The 27874-nt window shown below is 41.7% G+C and overlaps 2 protein-coding genes across 4 annotated transcripts; one reads left to right on the top strand and one right to left on the bottom strand.

The window, feature by feature from the left end:
- The first annotated feature begins 39 nt into the window (after positions 1 to 39).
- On the top strand, positions 40 to 17229 carry MLH3 (mutL homolog 3). Of its 3 annotated transcripts, XM_035108345.3 has the most exons (13): positions 40 to 174; positions 1648 to 4931; positions 5579 to 5677; positions 6367 to 6437; positions 7599 to 7703; positions 7914 to 7986; positions 9446 to 9517; positions 10274 to 10382; positions 11493 to 11652; positions 13005 to 13028; positions 14266 to 14344; positions 15283 to 15434; positions 16113 to 17229. In XM_035108345.3, the coding sequence occupies exons 2-13, from the start codon at positions 1712 to 1714 to the stop codon at positions 16191 to 16193; spliced, it is 4245 nt and encodes a 1414-aa protein (XP_034964236.3). In that variant the 5' UTR covers positions 40 to 174; positions 1648 to 1711; the 3' UTR covers positions 16194 to 17229. The 3 variants fall into 3 exon arrangements, with proteins under 3 accessions (XP_034964236.3, XP_034964245.3, XP_088528447.1); XM_035108354.3 differs by lacking the exon at positions 5579 to 5677; XM_088672321.1 differs by lacking the exon at positions 13005 to 13028.
- A 5-nt stretch (positions 17230 to 17234) lies between these two features.
- On the bottom strand, positions 17235 to 26463 carry EIF2B2 (eukaryotic translation initiation factor 2B subunit beta). The gene is made up of 8 exons (XM_035108382.3): positions 26231 to 26463; positions 24748 to 24868; positions 23254 to 23408; positions 20976 to 21139; positions 19793 to 19888; positions 18765 to 18902; positions 18267 to 18333; positions 17235 to 17482 (listed from the first exon to the last, which is right to left on the bottom strand). The coding sequence occupies exons 1-8, from the start codon at positions 26394 to 26396 to the stop codon at positions 17325 to 17327; spliced, it is 1065 nt and encodes a 354-aa protein (XP_034964273.1). The 5' UTR covers positions 26397 to 26463; the 3' UTR covers positions 17235 to 17324.
- Between the last annotated feature and the right edge of the window lie 1411 nt (positions 26464 to 27874).

Here is a 27874-nt window from a genome sequence, read left to right as displayed (position 1 = left end):
AACACAAAGGAGCTTACCAGCGGAGCTGATGAATGAGAGTTTCGAAAAGACTACAATACCCAGGGTGCATTGCAACGTTTCTGTACGCTGGGAATCAGTGTCCCGATGGTTTCTCCGGTGGCTGTTGAGCAGCAGCAACAACAACGACAGGCTCTGCCGCCGTCGAGTTTTCAGGTGGTGTCTGACAGTTAATTTCACCAGCTGGGGGGGTGGGAGATGCAAGTCGATTTGGCTGCCACGGATGTGGATTGTGCCTTGTTCGGTTGCGGGAGGCTAAGCGAGGAAGAGAAGCGGGTCTCTTGCGACCACGCTTGGGATGCAAGGAGGGAGGAGACAGAGTCCGGCCAGTGGTTTACCCGGGGCAGCCCAACCGCTTTCTACTTTGTCTTTATAAAGTCTGGACCACTGGCTTGTCTCTCCCGCTTTGGTCACTCCAAAGTCTTGCTTTAGTCGAGGCAAAGAGGCGGGTATAGATTCCCCCCCCCCCAATCAGCTGGAATCTCTTCATAAGCGGACTTACTTGTATTTTTAAAAGTGCATTTGCTTTATTCAAATCCTTCTAGGTACTCATTTATTCTATTTCTCAAACCCTGGTTGGCACAATAGCAGTCCCATGAGGTGGGATAGACCGAGAGTGGGTGACTGGCCCAAGTTCTCCTAAGTGAGTGTCAAAACTGAGGGTAGTTTTGAACTTGTGCTTCAGCCAGTATTTTAACAATGACTCCATACCTGCTCTGCAAATACTGGTCCAAGCAATGGGAGTTGGCATTGCAGTAACCAAGAGGCAAAGGGAGTGGTGGCTAGCTGGTGCTTCCTTTTTCATTTTTAAACTTTATGCATCCTCTCAAAGCCAACATCACACCAGCTTCTTTCTGTGTTTAACTAGTCTGAATGGACTGTACAGTTTTGGGGTGCTTCCAGATAAGTTTTTATTGTGGAATCAGTTTTCTTTTTTTATTTATTTTGCAGCATCCATGTAATGTTATTCACATGAAAATACCAGAGCATAATTTTTTCCTAGATCTAGCCTTTCTGCAGAAAATCCAGTCGGTTAAAAATGTTGCTGATGCCCCATTTACAATATTAAGCCCCCATCTAGAACATTTGTAATAAGCACAATGTTTGTGTATCTTCATTTATTACCATCAATGTGTCAGCTAAATTATGGAACTCTGCATTAGTGCCCAGCAGTTATGCTTAATTTCACCCATATTAAGTTGACACAATCCTGCATGTATATGTGTGTTGTTTTAAACTTGTGAAACCACATGTTTGAATTCACCAAAAATCAGTTATTTGTCATAATTTCGCTTTGGCATTGATGACTTTGGGTTTTGTGCATATGTACGTTCATATTGTTTGGACAGAACATACAGAAGTGTTGAATCAACTTAGAAACAAGTGGAACTATTCTGCAATTGCTGAACTTTTCTAAAATGAGAACTTTTGTTGACAAATGCTGCAAACTGGGACTGAGCACCATTTGACTCTATGAGGCTTACTTATGAGTAGGCAAATATAGGATTGTGCTGTAAGGCAACAAGAATGACCATGGAAACAAACTAGGGAAATGTTAAGGAATTTATGAGGAGTCTGGCTAAATATATCCACTAAGCTTTCGGTTGTTTTCACTCTGTTTTCTTATAGGGGATTCAAAGAAAGTGGCAGTACATATCCAGTCTCCTGAGGTTTTCATCCTTCCACTTGTGTGATGATCAAGTGCTTGGCTGAAGAAGTGCAAACCAGCTTGCGGTCTGGAGTGGCCATCAATTCACTAGGCCAGTGTGTTGAGGAGCTTGTCCTTAACAGCATAGATGCTAAAGCAACATGTGTGGCTGTCCGATTGGATATGGAAACTTTTAAAGTCCAGGTGGTGGATAATGGCAGTGGGATGGGAAGAGATGACCTCAACAAAGTGGGAAATAGATATTTTACCAGTAAATGCTACTCAGTGGAAGACCTAGAAAATCTAAAGTTTTATGGCTTCCGTGGAGAAGCTTTGGCAAGCATAGCAAACATGGCCAGTATATTGGAAGTATCATCCAAGACAAATAAAGTAGCAAAAACCTTTCTGAAACTGTTTCACAATGGAAAAGGACTGGAAGTCTCTGAAGCAGAATTGAATAGACCCAGTGCTGGAACAACAGTGACTGCGTACAATTTGTTCCACCAATTACCTGTGAGAAGAAAGTGCATGGATTCTAGATTGGAATTTGAGAGAGTGAGGCATAAAGTAGAGGCTCTTTCACTTATTCATCCCTCCATCTCATTTTCTTTAAGGAATGATGCTTCCTGTTCAATGGTGCTTCAGTTACCGAAGACAAAAGATACACGATCTCGGTTTTCTCAGATTTATGATCTAGGTAGATCCCAGAAATTACGAGAAATAAATTATAAATCTGCAGTATTCGAGATAAGTGGTTTTATCAGTTCTGAAGGGCATTACAATAAGAATATTCAGTTTCTATATGTGAATAATAGATTGGTATTAAAAACAAGATTGCATAAACTTATTGACTTTTTATTAAGAAAACAAAGCATTATATGTAAGACAAAAAGTGGGTCTTCGACTTCAAGTCCTGCTCGTCAGCGCTCTGGCCCAGAGCTCTATGGAGTCTTTATTATCAATGTGAAATGTCCATATGATGCGTATGATGTGTGTTTGGAACCTGCAAAAACTCTGATAGAGTTTCACAACTGGAATGCTCTCCTAGCTTGCATTGAGGAAGGAGTAAAATATTTTTTAAAGCGAGAACATTTATTTATTGAGCTTTGTGGTGAAGAATTTAATGAAAACAATGACTTTTGTTTAGTTAAAACTGTAGATTTACACCCATCTCTCCTTGAGGAGAAGGACTTGCAGGAGAGTTTCAAGAGAGCTGCTGATAATATTGTGGATTCTTATGAAATGTTTAATCTGCAGTCAAAGTCTGTCAAAAGGAAATTAATTCATGAAAATAAGACATCAGACCACACAGCACCAACTAACAATTTGGAGGGGAAAGATGCTGGTCCAGTTTTGCCTAGCACTGGACCTATTCATGATCTGAGTAGCAGTAATGTGAAGAATCTTCTGCCTGACAAAAATGGCACAATTCCCAGCTCGCCAAAGTTGGGTAACCTACACCAAGAATCAAACATTGCTGATAATCTCCCTGTTGAGCCAATTAATTCCAAGTGTTCAGAAGAAATTGGCGAACAGGACAGGACAGTTGCTTTAGAAATAGACAAGTATGCTTCTACTTCATTTTGTACTGAGAAACATGATAACTGTGCAAATGGGCAACAAGACAGAGCCCTTCAGGAAAGTAACCCTAGCACTGTCACTCTGAGACATATTGAAGCTATGGAAGATGTTAATGAGTTTGAAGGTGAATCTCTTCTTGGACACGGGTTGATAGGAAAATATAAGCCAGTGACAGGTAGGGAACCTTCCGCAGGATCAAATGTCAGTGGAGAGGTGGTAAGGAAAAAAATTAAGTTGTGTTCCACAGGCCTTATAACACATCTGATGCAAAATCTGCCACCTCACAAAACAACAGAAATTAACAATTCATTAGACAGACAGACACAACTGGGTCCAATAAGTGCCAAAGATATATTTGAAAAAAAGCTAGAGTTTTCAGAGAAAATTCCAAGTGCTGAAGAAAATTGGAGGAAAACCAGTGCTGCCATTGGAAACAAATGTATGAGGAAGAAGAACATGTCAGGTCAAAAGAACGAGGTTGTTTCTTTTCCTCCACATGGTAGTGTTGGCTTTGTAACATCACATGTTAAAGAATTTATTTCTAAGGCACCTTCAGGTCCTGTTCATCATCTAGACAGTGCAACTCGGACTAGGGAAATGATGGAGCCTTCAGTTAGGCCTAGATCCTGTGGCTTTACAAAACTAAGCTTGCATCCAAAGCTGGGGTCATTAGATAGATTCAGAAGACATTATGGGAACTTAAAGAGTAAGCCAACAACTGATGCGGAAAAGTGTGAGGTTAAAAGGCCAGCCTGTGGCAGGTACCCCACTGATGAGAATACAAATTTTCAGAACTCTAGTACTTGTGAAACTCCAACTAAGGAACATTTTGTGTCTACTAACAGTGGTCAAGATTGCCTTTTTTCTTTAGAAAAATCTCAGCACTCCATAGAAGAAAATCTATTACACAGAGAAGCTGTTAATATAAGGGAGAGTCCTCTGACACTGACAGAATACTCTCAGATAAAAAATAAACCTCTTTCTGACACTAACTTCACAGGAACACTTGCCTCTAAAGTATCTAGAATGAAGGACTGCCTTATAGAAACTTTGACTACAGAACCTTTAGGGCAGTCTTCAGAACAATCTCAAGCACATTCAAGCCAAAAAGATGAAGTCAGACATGACCACCTATCTCAAAATAATCTTTTGCAGAGTGCTTGCCAAATGCCTCAAATTTCCCCAAGAAAAACAGGAACAGAGAGTTTTTGTTTTGCTTCAGCCTCTGATGAGCAGAATGATTCTGTAGGAATCTCTAGCACAAGACCTGGCAACACGGAAGATACTGTCAACCATTGTTTCATTGACACCGATGGGGAATATGCAGCTTCCCCAAGCAGAAGTTTAGCTTTGTCCAATAAAGGGGCTGATTCCGAAGGCTCCTGTGAAAATACAGGCATTATGGATGGATTTGTAAAGCAACCTGTGAAAGCCTCTGAACTGCAAAATGTGAACTTGATTGGCAGTATGGAGGATGCTGCAGATGACTCGAGTGCAGCTGAGGAGGAAGAGCCACAGTTGCATCATTCTGAATGGTTTCAGCAGTTTGATGCTTCCTTGGGTAGGATGGTATACATCAACAAAATGACTGGACTGAGCACCTATACTGCTCCCAGCGAGGAACCTCAGGCCGTATGTACTAAAGATATAAGCACAGTGGCTGTAAATGTTGTCATGGAGAGTGGTAAGTTCACAGCGTGTTTTCAGGTTTGTTTATTGTCGGGGATTATTTAGTTGTGATTCCTGCATTGCAGCAGGTTGGACGAGATGACCCCCTTCAGTTCTTTGTGATTCTATAAGCACAAAACCATGTAACCACCTGTAGCGGGGTTGGCAGTGCGGGGAGCGGGAGGAAGAAAGTCCAGGTGTTTGGGAAAAAACGTTTATTTCAGTCTCAACACCTTTTGGAACAGTCCTTCAAGGGAAAGGAAATACATTCTCTGAACAAGAATTGTCACCGGTGTTTTTATGCACTTGATGAGAACTGTTCAAAACATGCCCCTGAAACATGTTGGGCCTGGAATGAATTTTCCTTCAAGCACTTGTGAGTTTCTTCCTCCCCCCACTCCCTGCTGAAAACCACTATTCTCTTATTTCTGAACAGTTTATATGCAGCTCTCCTTGCTGGTGATGTGTCTTTCATAATTCATATAATGTTGGCTAAATCTTATTTCTCCATCATTACAGTGTTGCGCTGATGTGATTCTTTAATGTTTTGTATTATGCTAATCACCTATTGATCCTTTTATAATAAAAACAGCAAGTGGACACTTTTGTAGACTAGCACTTGTAAGCACATCTATAGAAGTAATTCTTTTGTTGGGTATTTAGGGTTTCAGTGCAGATGCCACCCATTTAGAAGTGAGCTTATTGTGCCCTTCCTTCCAAGACCTCGGCAAGAGAGGAGTTTAGCAAGCCAAGATTTCAGAGGTAGGCCAGGACATAGAGTACTATGTTAAATAATAACAAACCAAAGAATTCTGCCAGCTGTCCCAACAGGAACTTGGAGTGATTCAAGGTCTGTTAACAATGGGACTTGTATGAATCACTTGACGTGTGGAATTGGAAATAACTTTTTTAAGGGTCAAAGTCAATTAAAATGTGGATCGCATGCAGTGCCTACTTCTATGTAAACAACAGTGATTTGAAGAGGAAAATTAATCCCTTTCTTCTGATTGTCCTAGTTCTCGTCTGGAAATGACACCATATTTAATTTTTGAGATCTTTATGAATCAAAGAAAGGTGAATCATTGTTCTGGTATGTGTTTTCTCTAGTAGGAATGAGCAACTGACTTCAAGCCCTCTTTAACATTTCAAGGCAGGGCAGATTGTTGTACTAAAACACACACTGGAGGAAGATCCTGACACTTTAACAATCTCACCTAAAGGTGACAGAACTACTAAAGCAGCGGTTTGGGGATACAAACTTTGCTTTGTATCCTTCTATATAAATAGGGCAGTGAACTGGTTTTCTAATCTTGTGCAGATGTGATAAAATAAAATCTCAAACATCATAATGGGCAGTGTGCCTTTTCTACTTGGATATTATCTTAACTTGTTGATGAAAAAATATGAACTAACGCCCATAGTTTCAATCCTTTGCATATATTCTCTTCCAGATACGCAAGGAGAATCTCTCCAGTCCCTGTTTTCTGAATGGGACAATCCTGTGTTTGCTCAATTTCCAGAGGTGGGTGGAATTGCATCACCATTAATTATTGGGATTTGCTTCTGTTTTATGTTGCATTGTGATTTTTGGACTCAGATAATAATTGTTGTATAGATTTATGGAACTGTCCAAAAACTTCCCACTCACGCCTCTTGTGGTTATTGAGTCTACATGTTCTTCATGCAATTTGGAAATTGGTGGTATTTTTATTCAAACTTTTCCAAAAGCTTATCCTGTTTCATTTGGAAGCCAAATTGCTTTTATAGGCCCTGCTTAGATTACCAAAGCAACAATCTTGACTTGAGGATAAAGCACTGTGCCCTAGTTATAAGCTAAATGGTTTATAGCACAGTTTTCAGTTATCTCTGGCAATGTAAATAGTGCAATGTGATTATTCTTGTAGGACTAACTGGATTCTATAATGTGATAGGGAAGCTATAGTATTATCCATTGCATTTACTGCTCATTTAAATTAAGTTTCTTTACTCATGAGGGATATGGCTATCTTTAGAGTAAACATATTTATTTGAAACTGAGTTCAACTGAGCTTCAAGGAAACTGCTTTCAAGTAAATATATAGAAGGAGTTGGTTAGTGATGGAAAGTACAGTATATACTATGCCCATTAAGTTATATTCATATTTTAACTTTGCAGTAGTCAAGTCAAAATAGCAAACCTTCTGCTGTTGCCTTTAAAAAAAACACCATCAGCTTCAAGCTTCATTCCAGTAAGGGATTGCTTCCATCACTATCATCATCATCATTATCATCTCAAACTGATGTCGATGTTGACATCTGTGTAAGGTGACAACAATAGCGGGTGATAGTTTTACTAGCTCGTTGCATCTACTCCATATACAACAAAATGCTGATACTAGAGTGGGTGACCACATCACTTCTCAAATATCAGTGGGACCAATTTACGGTAAATGTTTTGGGTAAGATTGCTGCAAAAATACCACCACCTATCTTGATCAGAAGGACTGTACCCTGCTTATTTAGCATCCCACAGAGGTTTGCAAGATGGTGTGGGAAACACCCATGTCAATACTATTTGAATGGGACTTTAAGTTCTGTTACGAAGAACATTGTTTAAAAACAATTGTTCATATGATTTTGAGTTCTGATATTTGTTGTTCCAGCGAACATCCTAGTAAGTTAATTTTGATTATATGTTTTATAGGTTGCTCTTAATGTGAGCAGTGGGCAAGCTGATAATCTTGCTGTGAAAATCCATAACATCCTGTACCCATATAGGTTCACCAAGAAGATGATTGATTCAGTGCAGGTAAATATGCTAACGATTTGCATAAAACATTTCTTTCGATTTGGAAAGATACAGACAGTGCAGTAGTCAATAGCTGTGGTTAGCAAATAATGTTTTATTGATGTATGTCAACAAATGGTTGAACTAGTGAAATATCTTTGTTGAATTATTATACAGTTATTATAGATTTATTTGTAAGTTTTAATGAATAGTCAACTGAATGTGTTACAGGTTCTTAATCAAGTGGACAATAAATTTATTGCTTGTTTAATAAATACTACGGCAGATGAGAATGAAGACACAGGTAAGAATGTTACTTCCTCTGAGTAATAGGGTTTTGCAGCTTTTGTAGAACTTGGCTATACCCGGGACAATGACATACTGTAACTATTTTCATATCGAGTCAGTAATGGTATTTCTAAGCTGGCATCCTGGGCCATGTTGCTTTTGAGAAGACTTTCATCTCCGCTCCTCAGCTGAAGAGCAGAGATTAAATGCTGCTCCCTTGGCTGTACTGCGATCCTGCTTCCCTACTGGGAATGGGGCACACAGGCAGTGCAAGACTAAACTCCATCATCCAGCCTCTCAGCTGATGCCCCCAATGTTGTCAGCTGATGGCCCAGTGGGGGTGACCTGGGGAAGATGGTCTTGTGGGCCAAATTGGATTCCCCTTGTGGGCCAGGATCGGTCTGCATGCTGGAGGTTCCCAACCAACCCCTGGTCAATAAGACAAACCTGCAAAATATCTTAATGATATGATGTAGATTCAAATAATGATTGCTAATTTCATAAATTAGTGTGTAGAATAGAATTTTATTGAATTCATCTGTAGAACATATCAAAAGAGAAACTAATTAACCTTGCATCAAGAGTAGATTATACAATAAAGGTAAAGGTAAAGGGACCCCTGACCATTAGGTCCAGTCGTGACCGACTCTGGGGTTGCGCGCTCATCTCGCATTATTGGCCGAGGGAGCCAGCGTATAGCTTCCAGGTCATGTGGCCAGCATGACAAAGCTGCTTCTGGCAAACCAGAGCAGCACATGGAAACACCGTTTACCTTCCCGCTGTAGCGGTTCCTATTTATCTACTTGCATTTTGACGTGCTTTCGAACTGCTAGGTTGGCAGGAGCTGGGACCAAGCAACGGGAGCTCACCCTGTCACAGGGATTCGACCCGCTGACCTTCTGATCAGCAAGCCCTAGGCTCAGTGATTTAACCCACAGCGCCACCTGGGTCCCTAGATTATACAATATTAACACCTTAAAACCTCTTAAGATCACTCTTTCACTGGGGAAGTAATATGTAAAGATACTGCAGTTTTCTTTTTTCTCGTGCTTGAAAGTAATATGACAGTTTTTCCATTAATGCCCAATCTAAACATTTTTAGCTATTCTTTTACTTTCAGGATTCTTTGTTATCTCCAGCCCTTTGCACACAATATTATTGCCACAGCTTGTATGTAAGAAGTTACTGGTACTTCCTTGGTGGGGTTCCCCCCCCCCAATACCAAGCCTTTGACATAATTCAGTTTTTCAAAAATGGGATTTAAGCATATAACAGAAACTATTATGCCTTTTATCTTCTTCCCCGGTACTTTTTTGCTGCATGACATATAAGATAATATCCCCCTCTTTCTTTCTTTTTACATTCCCAGCATATGCTCATAAAACTTGAATTTATTCTGTAGGATTAGATGAGATCAAAAGAAAATTGTAACACCAAGTTTACATGCTGAATTTTTGATGATGCTTTTGATCTAGGTGGAAATCTCTTAGTGCTGGTGGATCAGCATGCAGCTCATGAGCGTATCCGCCTAGAGCAACTTATTACAGGTATAGTTACAGGTTGTTGTTTTTTTAAGTAGTTTTCTTCCTTTTCTGATACAAATCTGTATTAGATTTGTTGTGATGTATGTCAATTAATTGGAGAGAATGAAAATATGGGATCAGTTTCACTGTGAAAGCTAGCATCCCCAACGTTGGCTTCTTTTGATTTTTCTTTACATCCCATATTTTTAGCTGAATGTGAATAATCTCCTCTGTCCAACAAGGGATGTGTATTTTTCAAGCCTCGGGAGATTCTGGCCGCAACTCAGTAAAACACAGCAGCAGTCCATTGTGCCTATAACAGTTCATTGACCTCCTTGTCAACAAGAGTTATGAATTTTCTACAGGGAAGAGTCCAAGAGAAACTTTTCTGGTTGTAGCCTGGCAGCGAAAATTGCTCAAGAATGTGAAAAGCCCTTGGGACTGCAAAAAGTGTTTGCTAAAGGATTTAAATGGAGTCACTAAACTTGTAACAGCTTGCTTGCCTATTTTTTGGGTGGGTCATGTGTTAAAGGAAATTATAATTGTCACCTATTCGGATGGCCATGTTTGATACAGGCTGGGAATCCTCACGTCTCATGAACAAGATTGTGGTCAAAAATAGAGAATATTTCGTTCTTAGGTCCCTCATCCACTGCTGAAGAAAATAGTGTTTCTTCAAACTGCACGCATGTTACATTCTAAAACATAGGGCTGTAGGATGAGGCAGTAAGGCACATTTCTTATATATAAGATAAATAACAGTGCATTTGTTGTTATCAGATTCCTATGAGAAGCAACCAGAAAAATTGGGCAAGAGGAAATTGCTGGCCTCCACTGTATGCCCCCCCTTGGAGATTGAGATTACAGAGGAGCAGAGGAGACTCTTATGGTTGGTATTAGCCAGACTGTGAATTGGCTGTGCTTTTTATTTCTGTTTTAAAATACATGCAACTTTTTCTGGTTTAAGCCCATCCAAAGCAGCTTACAACAATAAAACTACAAGTATCAAAAATCAATTATTTTTAAAACCAAGAATAACACAGATTCACAAGAATAAGACAGACCAGCACCTTAAATTAGGCCTGGACATGCACTGGCAGCCAGTGTAGCTGGTATCGTACAGGTGATATTGAATCTGAATGCGTATCTCCTTCTCTGAATTGTTCTTCTTCTGTGGTAGATGGATTATGAAGTTCCAAGTTACATTGGTTGGAAGTGAAAAACATTTGTTTGCTCAGTCTCCAAGGACTGAAGAGCAGTCTTGTTCAAATATTTTAATCTCCCAGTTGGAGATCAATTAGGTATTAGATTAAACTTTATTAGGGTACAGGCCCCCCCCCAACACTTCTGGAAAAGTGGCTTGTTTTGCTTTTAAAGCTACAATTTTAAGGAGAAAAGTGTGTGGAGATGATAAGCTAAATTCTTCAATGGAGAAAACTCTTACCTGACAGAAAGTTTGGTTTTAATATTTATTTTAACTGTGTAATGTATTCTATTCTGCTTTTACTGTATTCTGTTTTGCATTTTTAATCTTTTGCAACAGCTTCAGCTATACAAATAAATAATATTTATACTTTAAAGAAACCATACTATATCCACTGACCTGGAAATAAGCAACTTACTTCTGAATAGACATTCATTTGGTTGTGGTGTAAGAGGGCATTTGTTCTGATCGTAAATCATAATAAAATTTATAATATAAAAAGATAGGTTTAAATATAAGTTCATTTGCTGTTAAATCTAATCATAAATTTCCCCCCTTAATTTGTACAATGAGTAGTGCTCTATAATAGAAGCTCTGCTCCTTCAAAGAATTATTTCTCACTTTTTTTTGTAAAGAAAGTATATTAGCAAATGATTGCGGTGATCCTTGATTATACTGTATTTCTTTTTAAGAAAGTGCAGTAATTGTAGTTTGCGAGTTTGTGTACTGGGTGGAAAGGAATATCCAAGGCTGATCTTCCAGTTCAGAGTCTTGTGCTTACATTTTAATTTCTAGGTGCTGCCAAAAAAGTCTGGAGGACTTAGGCCTTGAATTATCCTTTCCAGAGAACAATCGCTCTCAGATTCTTATTGGAAAAGTGCCACTGTGTTTTGTGGAGAAAGAGGCCAATGAATTGCGCCGTGGCAGGCAGACAGTGACGAAGAGCATTGTGCAGGTGATATGTGGATGTGAATAATTTACTATGTCTGCTCTATAATAACGATCGGCAGCAAGTTGCTTGGAAGTCCTGTCTGCATTACAATTAGTCTTGTTCCCTGCCCTGCATAACTAGGAGTCTGTAAGAAGTCCTGAAAAAGAAAGATACCATGAAGTGTGGGAGAACTCTTATGCGGCACCCCACACCAGTAACAGACAGCATGGTGGGACTGACCTCCTGACAGTGGTCCAGTACCGAGGGCCTTCTGACGGTTCCCTTGTTGCGAGAAGCCAAGTTGCAGGGAACCAGGCAGAGGGCCTTCTCGGTGGTGGCGCCTGTCCTGTGGAACGCCCTCCCATCAGATGTCAAAGAGGAAAACAACTACCAGACTTTTAGAAGACATCTGAAGGCAGTTTAGGGAGACTTTTAATGTTTAATAGATTACTGTGTTTTATTTTTTTGTTGGAAGCCGCCCAGAGTGGCTGGGGAAACCCAGCGAGATGGGCGGGGTATAAATAATAAATTATTATTATTATAATATTATTATTATTGGAAGAAGTATGAGGAAAATTCTATTAAGAGATGCTACCAGATTAAAGCGTGATCTTTCAGTATTGTTTCCACTATATCCGTTAAGTTTTTCCTGAGCTTTGGCAGTGTTACATACAGGTCTTGATCAGGCAGACTTGAACAGCTTGCTAATAATTCTTACCTAAAGTGGATAGGTTATTTTCTCTGCAGATGTATTTGCTGCTTCATATAGATAGCAGCCTAATCATAAGATATTTAACATCCAAATATATAGAAATGATACTTAAACCTGCAGAGCATTTTATACCTAGGATTTGCTTAGTCTATTTTCCATTGTAATTGGCAAGATGGGTTTGGGAAAACTGTAGTCATACTCATGCATGAAAAGCCATTAAGGCTGATAGTCAACCAAGTTTTAGTCAGAGTAGAGACCCATTGAAATTAACATGACCAAGTTAGGTCCATTAATTCCAGTGGGTGTACTCCAAGTAAACTTAGTTGGCTACTACCCATTAATTTATTTTGAAACATTTCCGTATCATCTTTCAATTCAAAATTTCCAGGGCAGTTTATAATAACTAATTAAAACACAATAAATTTAACATTGTATCTGCACGTTTACTACATAATGGGCTTCTTAGTTGCATCCACATATTTTCCTCAGAGACATCTGCTGTGCTGAAATGGGCATGTATAGATCCTTTGTATTCTGGTTTATTTTTATTTTTTTTGTTACCAGGGTTTTGATATTCCCTTTTTGAAGGACAGAGATTTTGTTTGTGAGGGTGAGAAAAGAACATAACCTAATTTGGCTGATCTGTCTCTTTTGTATTTTTTAGGAGTTCATTCGAGAGGAAATTGAGGTATGGTGTGGGTGGGTGGGTGTGGTTTATAAAGAAGAGCTGTATGAATTAGACAGGACTTGCACATTACCCTCCTAAAGTCGGAAAGCATATTGAATTTCCATCTGCATGTTTTGGAATCCTGAGGTTGGGGCAGACTCCTTCCCACCAGTGGCCAGAACAGGAGGATAAGAAAAGCCAGCCCTCCCTATAAGCTTCGGGAGGAGTTGGAAGAAAGAGAGCAGCCGCATCATGTTGTCCTTGGACCTGTGACATCTAACTGTTTCAAAGCAAATGTACTTTCTTCACTCTTGCCATTGGTAGATGGCAATTCACCCCCTTCTTTGAGATTCTGAAACAACACAGCACAGAAATAGTGAAGCTCCCAGAATAAACACAGTAACAAAACAGTGTCTAGAAGGGAGCAGATACATCAGTAAATAAATAACCATGTATGTTTAAACCACAAATGGCCTTTCACTGGAGAATCTGTGGTACAAGCTGTTGTTACATGGAGAAGAAGGAGGGAAAATATACAGTGCTCCACATAAATTGTTCTTTTATTGTGTAGGGTTCTAAAATAACCAGAGGAGAATTCACATTCCCTTGTTAAAGGAACTAACAGTCTTTAACAGCCTAAGGGCTGTTCACAACTTAAAGGTAAAGGGACCCCTGACCATTAGGTCCAGTCGTGACCAACTCTGGGGTTGGGGTTAATGCAAGTTAATTCAAGTTAATACCTCAGAGAAGGAAAACAATTAGTAACTCTGGACCAAACCATCCCCAGGATTATGAAGGGGACTGTGAGAAAAATCCTTCAAGGGAGCTCTCTGCTGAGCACTCCCCCCCTCTTTGCTGAGGAAGGGGCCCAATGCTTGGATGCAACAGTGAATTGTTTCAAATTTAGAGCTCATCCACACCTCCACTTGTGCCGTGTCTGAGCAGTTTTTCCCTTGCCCTGCTCCTTTTCCAGGGAAAGACTGCTCTTTAGTGCTAAATCGGAGCAAATGTGAATCCAGGGGGAAAGCTGAATTGCTGTTTGCTCTGATTGCGTGCTAAAGAGGGGTTTCACCCAGTGAAAGCAGTAGGACAATAGGAAGTGTGGATATGACCTTATTTGACTGCTGGTGCAGAGCATGGCATGAAAATGGCAAGGTTATATGGACCACCTGGGACCTCATTATCTCTAGTTGCTGTGACTTTTCATTCTTAGTTGTCTTTAGAAACAATTGTCCAATAGTGTCCTGCTGTTTTTCAGCTTCTGCAATCCACAGGAGGGGCACGAGGGAGACTGCCTCTAACAATTCTGAAGGTGCTGGCTTCCCAGGCTTGCCATGGTAAAGAAAACATTGTTTATCTTGGGCCACCTCATTCTTCTACAGAAACCTTCCCCACACTTTCAGAGAGGACAGGTGTAATTTGCATGAAAAGCAGAACAGCAGGGATCTATAATACTTCATACTGAAATTGTGCTTCCACATATCAGTTTACTGTGAACTCAGTGCTGCTCATGCAAGTTTTGTGCAGCATCTAAAAACATCATCCTCATCAAAACGCCATCCCATGTTGTTTTCCCATTTAATCCCGATTTATCATTTTCACGGAAGATCCAAAGCGAACTGCCCATGAACAGTAATGGGGAGTGGGGAATGAAATGGCATTTTGATGAGGATGATGTTGTGTGGATGATGTCATGTGTATTCTGTGGAAAAACTTGGATAAATGAGCAGCATCAAGTCCACGATAAACTGCCATGTGGAAGCATCTTAACAGAATTATCATTGTCTGTAGACCATGCTCATGAGGGGTAAGAAACATCTGACTGGTTGCTACTTAAGTGTGCAGAAAGATGGGGGAAAGCACCAAAATGATTTTAAAAAGGAAGGAGAGGCTTCAGTACCTACTGCTACAAGACTTTAATTTTAGCTCTAGGATGTGTTTTGAAATGAAGTAACTGAAAAGCTTGCAAGTTCTTTAAATTCAGATGCACTGTGCTCTGAAAACCTGAACTTAAGAAGCACCTTTAAACAAGCAGAAATGTGGGGAGAAAATTGCCTTGTGGCTCCACCTTTCATTTTCACAACTATTGTTCTGACCTTCACAAGCAAAAAGGTTTTTACTACAGGTATGAGTTGCAAGCTGTGTGCTAAACAGATACTAACATAGTTATAGAACTTTGGGGGTGGTGTCCCTCTTTTTTTACACAACTTCATGGCTAGGAAGGAGCTGCCCTTCTTGTAGAGTTACTCCATCAAGACTTTTCTCTCCTTTTCAGGTGCTATTAAGTTCAATCACAGCTTGACATTGGAAGAGAGCTGCCATCTTATGGAAGCTTTGTCATGTTGTCAGTTACCTTTTCAATGTGCTCATGGGAGACCTTCAATGCTGCCTCTTGCTGATGTAGATCACTTGCAGCAGGAAATTCAGGTATTATATTTAGCAGACAAAATGCACAGGATGTGGTGACTGAACGTGCCTAACCTACACAGATTTCATACTAACCAACAAGTTTTCCTGGGTAGAACACCCAGTTTTCTTCTTCTGTACGTGTATGTTTTATATGCAGCCTTTTAGGGTAGAACCTTCCCAATGTGGTTTACTTCAAATTTGGACAGAGAGTTTTAATAACGTGTAAAAACTATCTAGCATCTCTTTTGAGAATTAGTTCAGTTGAAGTCCTATGTGAACTACTGTATAGACCTTTTCAAAGTAAGATTTTGCTTTATGAATATAACTCCTGTAAAAGAACACAAGGAATCAGAACTGAACATCCATGTCCATAGGGATTTCTGAACAGGACCAGGCAAGAATCTAATACATTTCTTACAGATCTTTTCCAGTGCAACCCTATACAATGTCTACTCAGATGTAAGTCATATTGCGTGCAGTGTGGCTTACTCTCAGGCAAGTGGAAACAGACACTTTTCATGGTGATTGTATCACAATGTTTTAATTAATTTTGCAGAAAAACCAAAAGTAAACTCTGAGAATATTCTCAATTTGAATACCAATTTGTACAGAATTTTATAAGCAACATTATTGGATTATTTTCTTTGAGTTAAGGTATGTGTGATTAAGTAATTAATGTTCTTTTTTCTGCTTCAGCCTAAACCTAATCTGGCTAAACTAAAGAAAATGGTGAAGTGCTGGCAACTCTTTGGGAAAGAGAAGGACTGCTGTACCTGAAAGCGCTGACCAGATCTTAAAATTTAATTGAATGATGATGCCACTCAACAGGTAGTGCTTGAGGCAAATGCCTCCAGATGTTCCTGTTATGCAACACAAATTACTGTGGGACCAGGATAAACTCTGAAAGCACAAGGAGAGAAGGAACTTCAGCATCTTCATTCAGCAAGGACCAGGATTGTCTAATGCTTAAAATATATGAGGCAGAATCTTCACAACTGTGCTCCTGAAAAATGTGGAGTGACTTGCATTGCACTAGCACTGTATAATCAAGTGCTTTTGAAAGGTTGTTTTTAAAAATAATAATAGTAAAGTAATAATAGAGTCACACCCATGCCTCATTGCTTTATGACCATACCTTTATGGTCCCACACAGGTTCAGCATTTGATCAGAACTGTTGCTTCAACCAAATTATTATACTGCTTACCCTAGTATTTTTCTCACTTGGTATTTCAAGTTACTTTTAAATGCTGATTTGCATTACCCAACTGGTGCAGGCTAGAGCTTCAAACTGAATTATCACCAAAATGAACTGCTTCTTATTCTTTGAACTGCCCCGAGATCTCCAGGTACTGTATATGGCAGTATATTGATTCAATAAATAATAATAATTCAATAAATAATAAAAGCATTTAGGTGCTATTTTGTAGAATGGGTTACTTTAACTTGCCCTGAATGCAAGTATCATCAGCATTTAATTGAAACAAGAATGAGAGCAGGCTACTTTCCATCAGAAACCATCTCTCTTTGAGCCTGAATAACTATCTCCTATTTTGAGAAGCAAAGTAGAAGAATAAAGGAGGTGGACCTGTTACAGGAGAATTTGTGATGACAGACTGAAGGTAGCTTAGCAGCTACAAGCAAATTCCCTTCAATGTTTGGGCCACCACTGAACTGTGGCCTCTATGCTATCCTAAAGCTTTCTCAGGCAAGATTTATACTATGTCTTTCAATAAAGTTGACATAACCCAGGATTGGAGCATTGCTTTTTCTGACAGAGAAAACAAAGGTCAAATAAAATATCTTTTGAAGACAGTAAGTCCATTTTCTGCAGTCTGACATTTTATTTTGCCACTGCTTCTTCAGGGGAAAGTACACATCTACTCCGTGATATAAATGGTGTCCATAGCTTAAAGTTCACGATCCGCCGGGTGATAGAGTTCACTCATTAGACGATAGATGTAGGAAGGAGCGTTGCCTCCAATGTTTGAAATGAAGAGTGTGATAAGTTCTGGAGGAACATAGTCAAAGACCGGACAATAAATGTTGACCTTAGACAGAATATCTCCTGAAAGAAAAATATTCAAATTGAGTGAAAAATGAACAACAGAAGTAGTGAACAAGAAAAAAAATGGCCTTGCAGTTAGTGTATGGCATATAAGAATCAGTGAAAAAAACTCAGACAATGCAGCAAAAGGAGGTGAGATAGAGGCCTATCTTGCCTCATGTGCTCTATTATTCAAAGCCTGAGTAGAGATCAGTTCTACGGTATAATCAAAAGCATGCTTATTCAAAAGAAAACTGCACTGAGAATCCCTCAGAACAGCAGTGTTTAAGACACAGCTGGGGACCACTGTCCATGCTGGCTTAGCCAACATTATTTTAATAGTTTATCACTGCTTATATCACACCATATTTTGCCTTCGGTGCACAATATAAGTTGGAGGAAGGCATGTACAAAATATATTAGCTGAAGAAACAGTTACAGCTTAAAGTACAGTTATTGCTTAAAGTAGATCAGGACGTACTGGTAAGCACAATGCCATCCTAGTACTAACAGTACAACCTTTTGCATGTTTACTCAGAAGTAAAGTCCCATGAAATTCAATGAGACTTGCTCTTTGGTCAGTGAATTTAAGATTGAAGCCAAAAGCTTCATCTCTGCCAAACAGCATGAAGCTTAGTAACTCAGGCTGCAATCCTATGCACACTTACTTGGGAGTAAGCCCCATTGAACACAATGGGATTTCTTTCTAAGAAAACATGTATAGATTGGGCTTTCTAAGGTCCAGAGTCACTAAAAGTAGCTTACAGAGTAGCTTCCTCTCAAAAGAATGTTTTAAAAAATCTACCTTCTGTGAAAGGCAACACTTCCTGTGGAGAGACGAATTTATGGAATGAGTCGTCTTCATTAAGGAACTGGAAGAGAGAACAGCAAGGGCACCATCACTATCATCCTATGCAAGAGATGCAGTCTAGGTACTTTTCTTATACATTTTAAAACTTATCGTTTCTTATTATTATTAAGCTTCTGAATTCTGTATCCAATATCATTTCCAGTGCTTGTATGTTCACAGAGCCCTGGTCCGTTCCATATGTCTTGTTAGATTTCAGAAGAGATACGATCCAAATGGTACCCAGCTGTGCAGGACAGGATTCGAGTGCATTGACACGGTTACTTTATAGTCTTCTCTACAAGACACACGGACATTTTGCAACTTGCTTGCACTAGCAAAGGTCCATATTAATGTATGCATTTGGCTCCATCCATGTGCAGCAGCACTGGCTCTCTTTGAGCATTTATGTTGCTCTTGACCATAGAGATGCTATGCAGAGGTTACTGCACCTACCTGTGGTGTGAGCTTGAACATGGGTGCACAGACAATAAGAGGGGTGGAGTGGTGCTTGGCTGCCAGTGCCAAGGTATGAGTGCCACTGACAGCTATCAGGGCACCATTGGCCAAGATAGTCTTTGTTCCAATTATTACCTGCAATACAGAAATATTAAGAGACCAGACTATCATAATGAACTGCAATGTGGGGGAAGTTATTTATCTTAGATCATGACAAAGCATGATGATAAGCGTTCCTAACGTATGATAGAACCAGTAACTCAAGTGGGGAGCAAATTTTGGGTATAATTCATCATAGCACTAAGGAGATCATTCTGGCAGCACAAGCATTTTTGTTTTCCCATTGAATTGATCTCTCCTCCCCCTGCACATTGTTCAGGGGGTGTCTCTCAGCCCTCCAGAGTGTATGGGGGAAAGCAAGCACGGTGGGAGGCGGGGGGAGCCCGTTGCAATAGCAGGGATTCTTGCACTGGCTTCCACTATCAAAACTGTAGTTGAGTCTGGCCCTCTGCTTGTCAAAAAGGCTGATCTTGACCCATCTGTCCCAACACAATTCCTCTCCTATGGGAATCCCCAGATAACATGTAGTCAGCCAAGAGCTTTTTAATACCGCCCCCCCCAGATCCAGTTTTTCAGAACAGGAATTTTGACTGCTATTGGACTCTGGCTCTGATGCCATGATGCTAAAAGATTTTTGTGGGGTCCCCAGCCCGTCCTCCATTTCTTCTATTTAAAACTTTTTTAAAAATAATAATTAAAGTTTCGTTATTTCAGTGACTGCTTCCATAGGTATTGCACTGTGAGGCTGTTATGCCAAAAGTTTTGGGGGTCTTTTTTCTGTGGCCCACCAAATTTTGTCTTTTTTCAAAAAGCCATATCCATTTTTTACACTTTGTCCCCTGGCTGGTTTACAATAGTTCAATGCAGCCCTCAGCCTAAAAAAGTTTAGCCACTCTGAATCTACAAGCCTCCCAGGATGGTTCACATAGGAGGAGAAACAAACCAAAGAGTCCCATCCTGCCTACCTTGTTGACACGAGACATGACGGCAAAGATGGCTGCATCACTCATGACGGTAGTTTCTATGTTCTCCTTAGACAAACGGACAGCCATTTCATGACCCTGAAAAAGAAAAAGGGGAACGTGACAATGTGCATTGGAAGGGCCAGGCAAGTAATGCTTGTAAGCTAGAGTTTCTGAAGCTTTATGAGCACACAGTTCATCTCAAGCCAGGTCACAGTAATCCAAGTATTATTTCTGTCAACAGTAATGAGACAGCTTCCTTGACAATATCCATCACCTCTTAATCGCAGAATTGGTCAGTCAGAAGTCTGAAAATGGAGATGCACACCTACTATGATTTATTTTTTTCTACTATCCATCAAGTATTCACCTAATGCTTTAAAAACAAACAGTAATGCTCATCATTCACCACAAAGAGTGTGGCAATTAAGTCACCATGTTATTTATTTATAACAATTATTGACAGAACCTTTAGACTGTTCTTCATTACAAAAGAACCCTAGGACAGTTTCCAAAATACTATAAAACTATGTATTAAACAAAGAAACAGCAAATAGATTTATCAGTAAACACAAAGCTGAATAGCCTATATGTCAATCACCAAACACCCAGGAGAACAGATATGTTTAAAGTTGGCACTATTGTCTTGCCACTTCCAGCAGAAGAATTCCAGACAGGGTACCATCACAGAGAAAGTCTGAACCCGTATTAGAGCTTTGCCTGCAACAGCAGACTTTGGAACAACAAGAAGAGTTGGCTGATACAGCGTGGGAATAATATCAATGGTGTGTTAACTATGCATTATATGAAGAAATGCTTTCTTATATCTCAAAACTGCCAGTTATCAGAATTTATTGTGAAATGGGTGCTGTTCATGCATGCAAGGTTTTCACACTGTCCATAAAAGCCATTATCATCAGAAACTACCATCCTCCTACTGGGAAAGGTAAGAAGTTTCCCTTAACCTACTACCTATTCACAAAGCCTATACTGTACATTCCCATAAATGGGAAAAAATATTCCATTTATGATTACAATATACAGCTCTATTTTTGTAAACTGCTTAAGAGTTTTCTGACAAGTAGTTTATAAAATTTGTTAAATAAATAAAACAAAAATACAATTAAAAGTGCTCCATAGTCAACAGTGAGCAGGGGACAAGGATAACCCAGATAACAGGTCTTACCTGACAAAAGGGTGCACATTCAGCCACAATTACATGGAATTTCCTCTTGCGTGCTGCCTCCTTCAGGAAGGCCTCAACTGTGCGTGAATAGCCAATGGTCATGATCACCTCATTAGAGTGGATATGCTCCAGGGCCTGCATGGCAATGTTGTCAGTGGTACCCTCTGTGGGGGGGGAAAAGTAATCCAACCATAAGAGAAAAGACAGGCCCAATACCTCCTCCACTGCAAATTAGCTAGGAAATAGGGACGCGGGTGGCACTGTGGGTTAAACCACAGAGCCTAGGGCTTGCCGATCAGAAGGTCGGCAGTTCGAATCCCCGCGACGGGGTGAGCGCCCGTTGCTCGGTCCCAGCTCCTGCCAACTTAGCAGTTTGAAAGCACATCAAAGTGAAAGTAGATAAATAGGTACCGCTACAGCGGAAAGGTAAACGGCGTTTTCGTGTCCTGCTCTGGTTCGCCAGAAGCGGCTTAGTCATGCTGGCCACATGACCTGGAAGCTGTACGCCGGCTCCCTCAGCCAATAACGCGAGATGAGCAGTGCAACCCCAGAGTCGGTCACGACTGGACCTAATGGTCAGGGGTCCCTTTACTTTTTAAAGGTAAAGGTAAAGGGACCCCTGACCATTAGGTCCAGTCGTGACCGACTCTGGGGTTGCACGCTCATCTCGCATTATTGGCCGAGGGAGCCGGCGTACAGCTTCCAGGTCATGTGGCCAGCATGACAAAGCCGCTTCTGGTGAACCAGAGCAGCACATGGAAACGCCGTTTACCTTCCCGCTGTAGCGGTTCCTATTTATCTACTTGCACTTTGACGTGCTTTCGAACTGCTAGGTTGGCAGGAGCTGGGACCGAGCAACGGGAGCTCACCCCGTCACAGGGATTCGAACCGCCGACCTTCTGATCAGCAAGCCCTAGGCTCACTGGTTTAACCACAGTGCCACCTGGGTCCCATCTTTACTTTTTACTAGGGCCCTAATCCAAACAGGGTGGAATCTCATTATTTCCTACCATACCTGAATCGTATACTGCCAAGGGCTTATGGCATTAAAAAGAAAAAAAGGACACATACTGTTTGCTCAGACAGTCTCTATGGTTTGCAATTACAGTTGGATGATTTGGCATTATCTATATATATATAAATGTAGGCATTGCACGCGCTGAGGTCACAGCCTTTCTCCGTAACTACTGAACCGTAATGTAACAAATTTGGCCACAACGTTCCATGCCCATCAGGGAGGGATCTGGCATAATTCCCCCCCCCCAAAAAAAACACACCTTTCACACCTAAAATAATGACTAAACACAAAAAAGTGGCGCCCAAATTAGACATCACCACCAGAAGCTCTGAAGACCCCAGAAGCATCCAATAGAAAGGCAGATTGCATGCTGCTGCCTCCAAAGCTGCGCCGCCAGATGACATCACAAAATTTCACAGCAACCAACTGAAAACAGTCCTTTTGCAGCAACAAGGCCCAGCTTTTTCAACAGGCCGCAGCATTGCCAAGCAGGGAAAAACAAACAGAATAGGGCCTTTCAGAAGGGGGGGGGGTGTCACAGGGATGAGGCACAACAAAGGGAGGGGTGGAAACACATAGCCATGGGGGGGGGGAGGAAGAACCCTGAGTCAGCCAAAGCAGTGGGGGTGGTTTGGGACAGGGAAAACTGAGTAGGCCTCACCACTGCCCAGTAGGCCACAGGCAAAAACAAACAGAATATGGGCCTTTCACAGGGTGGGGGAATCACAGGGATGAGGCACAACAAAGGGAGGGGGGAAACACATAGCCATGCGGGGGGAGGTAGGACCCTGAGTCAGCCAAAGCAGTGGGGGATGGGGACATTTTCAGGAACACGCATGCGTGGGGGAGTCTTATTTTTTAAACTTACAGTAGGGGAGTCAGGACAGGGCAGGTGAGGGGACTCTAAAGGGAGACTCTGAAGGTCCATTTAACAGGAAAAGGTCCATTTAAAAGGTTTAGCTTTCATTCCATGCAAGAAGTAGCTTCCCGTGGTTACGTCCGTCTCTTGAACCTAAGTGGGCTATATTCGTACCACACTATATCATGAGTACCAAAATCTTCTTACACTACTCCAGCTGAAAATGATGGGAAAAGCTCTACCTGTTTCTTCTCATTTCTGATCTTCCTAATAGGAAGGCAGCATTATGCAGCAGTTAAGGGTGGAACACTTCAGCAATACTCATTATTGGAACTTTCTCATTTTACTAGCAATCATGTAGTTCCTACAGTTATTCCTGTTATTATACTGCTCTCTCTTACCTAGTTCAATTAAGAGTTCACTAATAATTTCAATGATATTGGCCCTGAGTGGAGGATAGTAGATATTGAAACTCTCAGTGTCGTCACTACTTTCCGAGGTCAGAAGTTTGTGTAGTGATTCCTGCTGGTCACTCTCCTCACTGTATCCTCGAAGCCTACAAAACAAATGGGACTCTTTCAAAACAGAAAAACAATCCTGCTGGAAGACTAGGTTACATGCTGGATCAGGCATTGTGGCTTCCCATCAAAGAAGGAATTAAGAACATCTGATAATATTTATGTTAGTCCTTCTAAAAGCCAAATATCCTGGGACAATATTGCTCACACAGCTCAAGTGTATTTGGCCAGAAAAGAAAAACAATAGCATGTGCATTTGTGGTTTAATTCAAAGTAATTACTTTGCCAGGGAATGGTACATACAGTAGCAATACATTATTATTATTATTATTATTATTATTATTATTTATTTATTTATTTATTTCTTACCCACCCTTCATCCTAAGGGCCGAGGGTGGGTTACAATTAAAACACAATATTAAAAATATATTAAAACATCACTCCTGTGTAAGAGAGGGAGGACCCCAGGAACAGCTGAAGCCCCCTAGCTGCCTGCTTCACAGTGGGACTCCTAAGCTGGATGCCCTGAGGCCTGGACTCAGCCACTCCCACCAACACCTGTCACTCTACCCCCAGCTGACTTGCATCATCTAGCTGGGCTGGTAAAATAAAAGCAGGGCTGCTGAGGGGTATCTAGAGTATTTGTTCCTGGCATTAGGTAATTGGGACACATTAGGGATACTGCTGGTTTACTGCCTGCCTCACTGCCCAGCAGTCTCCCTGCCTGAGCTAACAGAGCAGGTCTCAGAACGGTGTTGAGGGCTTCTAGACAGCTGGTTTTGGGGGCTTTCAACAGCCATGGCAAAGTGCTCTGGGGTGGCTTAGGGCTTCGTGGCTACCATGATGACCTTGGGGCTGTCTCAACATATCATCAGACCAACGCATGTGGCAGGTCACACTCTGGACCTTCAACTGGGCAGGAAGAGGGTGGTCTGAAAGTGGAGAATTTTGATATCAGTCCCGTCGTAGACATGGAATGCTTTCCTCAGGGAGGCTCGCCTGGTGACTTTGTTACATATCTTTAGGTGCCAGGCAAAAACATTCCTCCTCTCTCAGTCGTTTACTAATTAAACAAAATTTGGCCTTTTAAATGGGGGGGGATTGTTTTGTTACTATGTTACGTATTTTTATCTTGTAAACCACCCTGTGTTCCTCGGATGAAGGGTAGTATAAATAAAATAAAACCACTTACAATCACATAAATAATTTGGGTCCTAAAAATAGCCAACATCAACTGTTCCAAAAGCTTTCCTACAAATGATTTTCAATGGTTATAAATGAATTTTAAATAAAGTGTCGGGTGCAGTAAGTTCAGGTGGTTTCTACATTAGAGAAATTGGATTGGCTAGGTTCTAATCAAACAAAAGCAACCATTACCTGCCATACTCCTCTCGAATTATCTTCAGCACTCGTCTCACCATATTGCCTACAGTGGTCTCAGATGGCTGGGCAGCAGTCATTTTCTTACCCTCCTGACGAATTATGCTTATCAGCTCTCCTGAAATGTAGGGAATTTTCAAAGCTAATTACACAGTACAGTGTGTTTACTCCTCACAGTAGACCAGGCATCCCCAAACTTCGGCCCTCCAGATGTTTTGGACTACAGTTCCCATCATCCCTGACCACTGGTCCTCTTAGCTAGGGATCATGGGAGTTGTAGGCTAAAACATCCAGCGGGCCGCAGTTTGGGGATGCCTGCAGTAGACACTCAAATGATATTTCAAACTACTCATTCTGCCTGCATCTGGTTGGCAGGAACCTGGGGGTGGGGGCTGTGTAATACATTGCATTACATTACCCCCCCCCCCTTTGTTTTTTGGGTGATTAAAATTAGCCTACCCAGATCAGGATGATACATCTAGTAAAAAGTGCCTACATTACACAGATGAACAGAGGCAAGGACAGGATAACAGGCGGTGTGTGTGTGTGTGTGTGTGTGTGAGAGAGAGAGAGAGAGAGAGAGACTGATTTATTTACCTTTTAAGGGCCCCAGACATCCTTTTTATTGGGCATTCAACATTATTTGTGTTCATGATTGTATTGGGGTGGTTATATGCAAGCCCACTCTCAATACTGTTTACTTCTTCAAATGTTTTGGGGCAAACATACTGCTTCATTTCAATTCAGGGCATATCCCATACCTTTTAACTGACATGTTGTAACTTCTCATATCACAGACGCTCTGGAGTTATTGTTTTGCCTCAATTTGCCCGCACAAGAGTGACCCTCTAGACAGCAATAATGGGATGACATTGAGGAAGCATTGCAGAACTACTAATAAAATGTAATAATGTATGGGAGATCCAATAGAAAACCGCCACTAATGCACTATTATCACATGGAAGACGGGTTGCACACCAGTCTAGGAACCCCCTAAGAATTGTGTACTGTATAAGGAAATGTTGGCAGCTACATAGGGGTGGAAAAAAGAGGCACCTTCCATAATCAGCTCTCCAATACAACCCTTTAAAATACAAGTGGCCCTCCAGGTGTTCCAGCTCCTATCAGCCCCAACCATCACGATCAATTGTCAGGGATGATGGGATCTGGAGGGGCAACAACATCTACAGGGCCATAGGTCTCCTATCTCTGCTTAAAAGGTGCAGGAGTCATAAACTTCCTTTGCATCTGTGGCCGCTCGAGGTGGAAAGGCAAATTATGTATGGTGAGCTAGGCAAGTCCTGCCATCGTTGCAGCTACTTGTGGAGAAAGGAGCCAACCGAAGTAAAATCGCGGTTTTGTTTCTCGGTTTAGGGAAGAAACGGGTGGAGGGCACGACTGGGAAGAAAGGGTTTAAGCCCGGCGACAGGAGCCTGTGTATGCGGCGAGGGCTCCCTCGCTGCCTCTGCCCTTCTCTCACCCGCATTGTCCCAGCGCCCGTTCGCCACGATCCTCCGCAGCAGGCCCACCGTCTGCCGCGCAACATCTTCCGAGCGAGGCCTCTTCCCGCCCCGTTTAAGCAGCGCCACAAAGTCCTCGATCTGCCCGGAGAGATCGGATTCTCTTTTCGCAGCCGCGGCCGACATCCCGGCAATTCGAAGCGAAGGTTGATGGAAAGCGTTGGCGGTGTGGGGGAACTAATTCGGCCGGGGGAACGAAAAGCAAAAGGAGTTTGTAGCCAGCCGGACCGACGCACACACGCTTTTTCCGGGTAGGCCCATTCCCATTGGACGACCAAAGAACCTGCCCCGCCGCCCGTCGAGATCTGATAGGCCCGATCTCCGGAGGGGGCGGGGTTTGCCTCGCGGTCGGGTTGTGCGTTCTCGGGAGGGAGGCGGCGTCGCTGTGGCCGCTCCGACTCCTTTTGTCATTGAAGCGGAAGAAGCCGGAGGAGGAAGGTGCTGTTTTCCGGACGGGGAGTCCAAAGGAAGCGGCACCTGTTTTGAGAACGTAAAGGGCGCTGCAGGACCAGACCAGAAAGGTTTATCTCGTCCAGCATTCTTTGTTTACGGTGGCCAGTGGCCTAATCCAGCTTCCTTTGTCCCTGCTTATTGCACAGCTGCAAAAGTGATGCTGGAAGGTGTAGCTGCAGCATGTCAGTTAGCTGTACTGCATAGGACGGAGAAGCTGTACCCCGCCCCTAGTGCCGGATTTAAGTATAAGCTAAACAAGCTATAGCTTATGGCCCCACTCACTTGGGCCCCCCAAAAAAAAATTAAAGAAAAAACAAACCTGGATGCACATTTCCAAAATACAAGATGAAAAACAAATAAAATAAAACCTACATACAGCAACAGTGTTCTGTGTTGTGTAGGCTCCTGTGATGTAAGCCTGCGAGCCTGCTCCCTAAAATATCACTGGTTTGCTCATTTCTATATATAGGGTGGTGCTGTGGGTTAAACCACTGAGCCTAGGGCTCGGGATCGGAAGGTTGGTGGTTCGAATCCCCGCAATGAGGTGAGCTCCCGTTGCTCGGTCCCTGCTCCTCCCAACCTAGCAGTTGGGAGTGCAAGTAGATAAATAGATACCACTCCGGCGGGGAAGGTAAACGGCATTTCTGTGCGCTACTCTGGTTCACCAGAAGCGGTTTAGTCATGGTGGCCACATGACCCGGAATCTGTACGCCGGCTCCCTTAGTAAAGCGAGATGAGTGCTGCAACTCCAGAGTCATCCGCGACTGGACCTAACAGTCAGGGGTCCTTTTACCCTTTAACTTAGCTATATATAGGGTGCCTACATTCTGCATGGACTGGTTGCATGGCAACATGTGCAAATGGCTTTAGATACCTATTAGGTCCATAAATTACCATATAGCATATATTCAACACAAAAAAACAGCAACAATTTGTTGTTGACAAAGGACAGCTGGACATATAAAGGGTCCCATTACCTTCAGCAGCTTAGGGCCTCATCAAACCTAAATCCAGCCCTGCCCCCCATCTGAACCACTGTTAATTGTCATACTTTGCTGGGGAAGGAAAAGAGTCTTTTGACAGAGAGAACACCTTTGGCTGGCTGTGAGTGTTGGCACAGGTGAGCAAAGGTTATCACAGGAAGGGGTGCA

The sequence above is a fragment of the Zootoca vivipara genome, chromosome 1 (assembly GCF_965207765.1).
Source record: "Zootoca vivipara chromosome 1, rZooViv2.hap1.1, whole genome shotgun sequence".
Taxonomy (NCBI): domain Eukaryota; kingdom Metazoa; phylum Chordata; class Lepidosauria; order Squamata; family Lacertidae; genus Zootoca; species Zootoca vivipara.
This window is presented reverse-complemented; position numbering and strand designations above follow the sequence as displayed.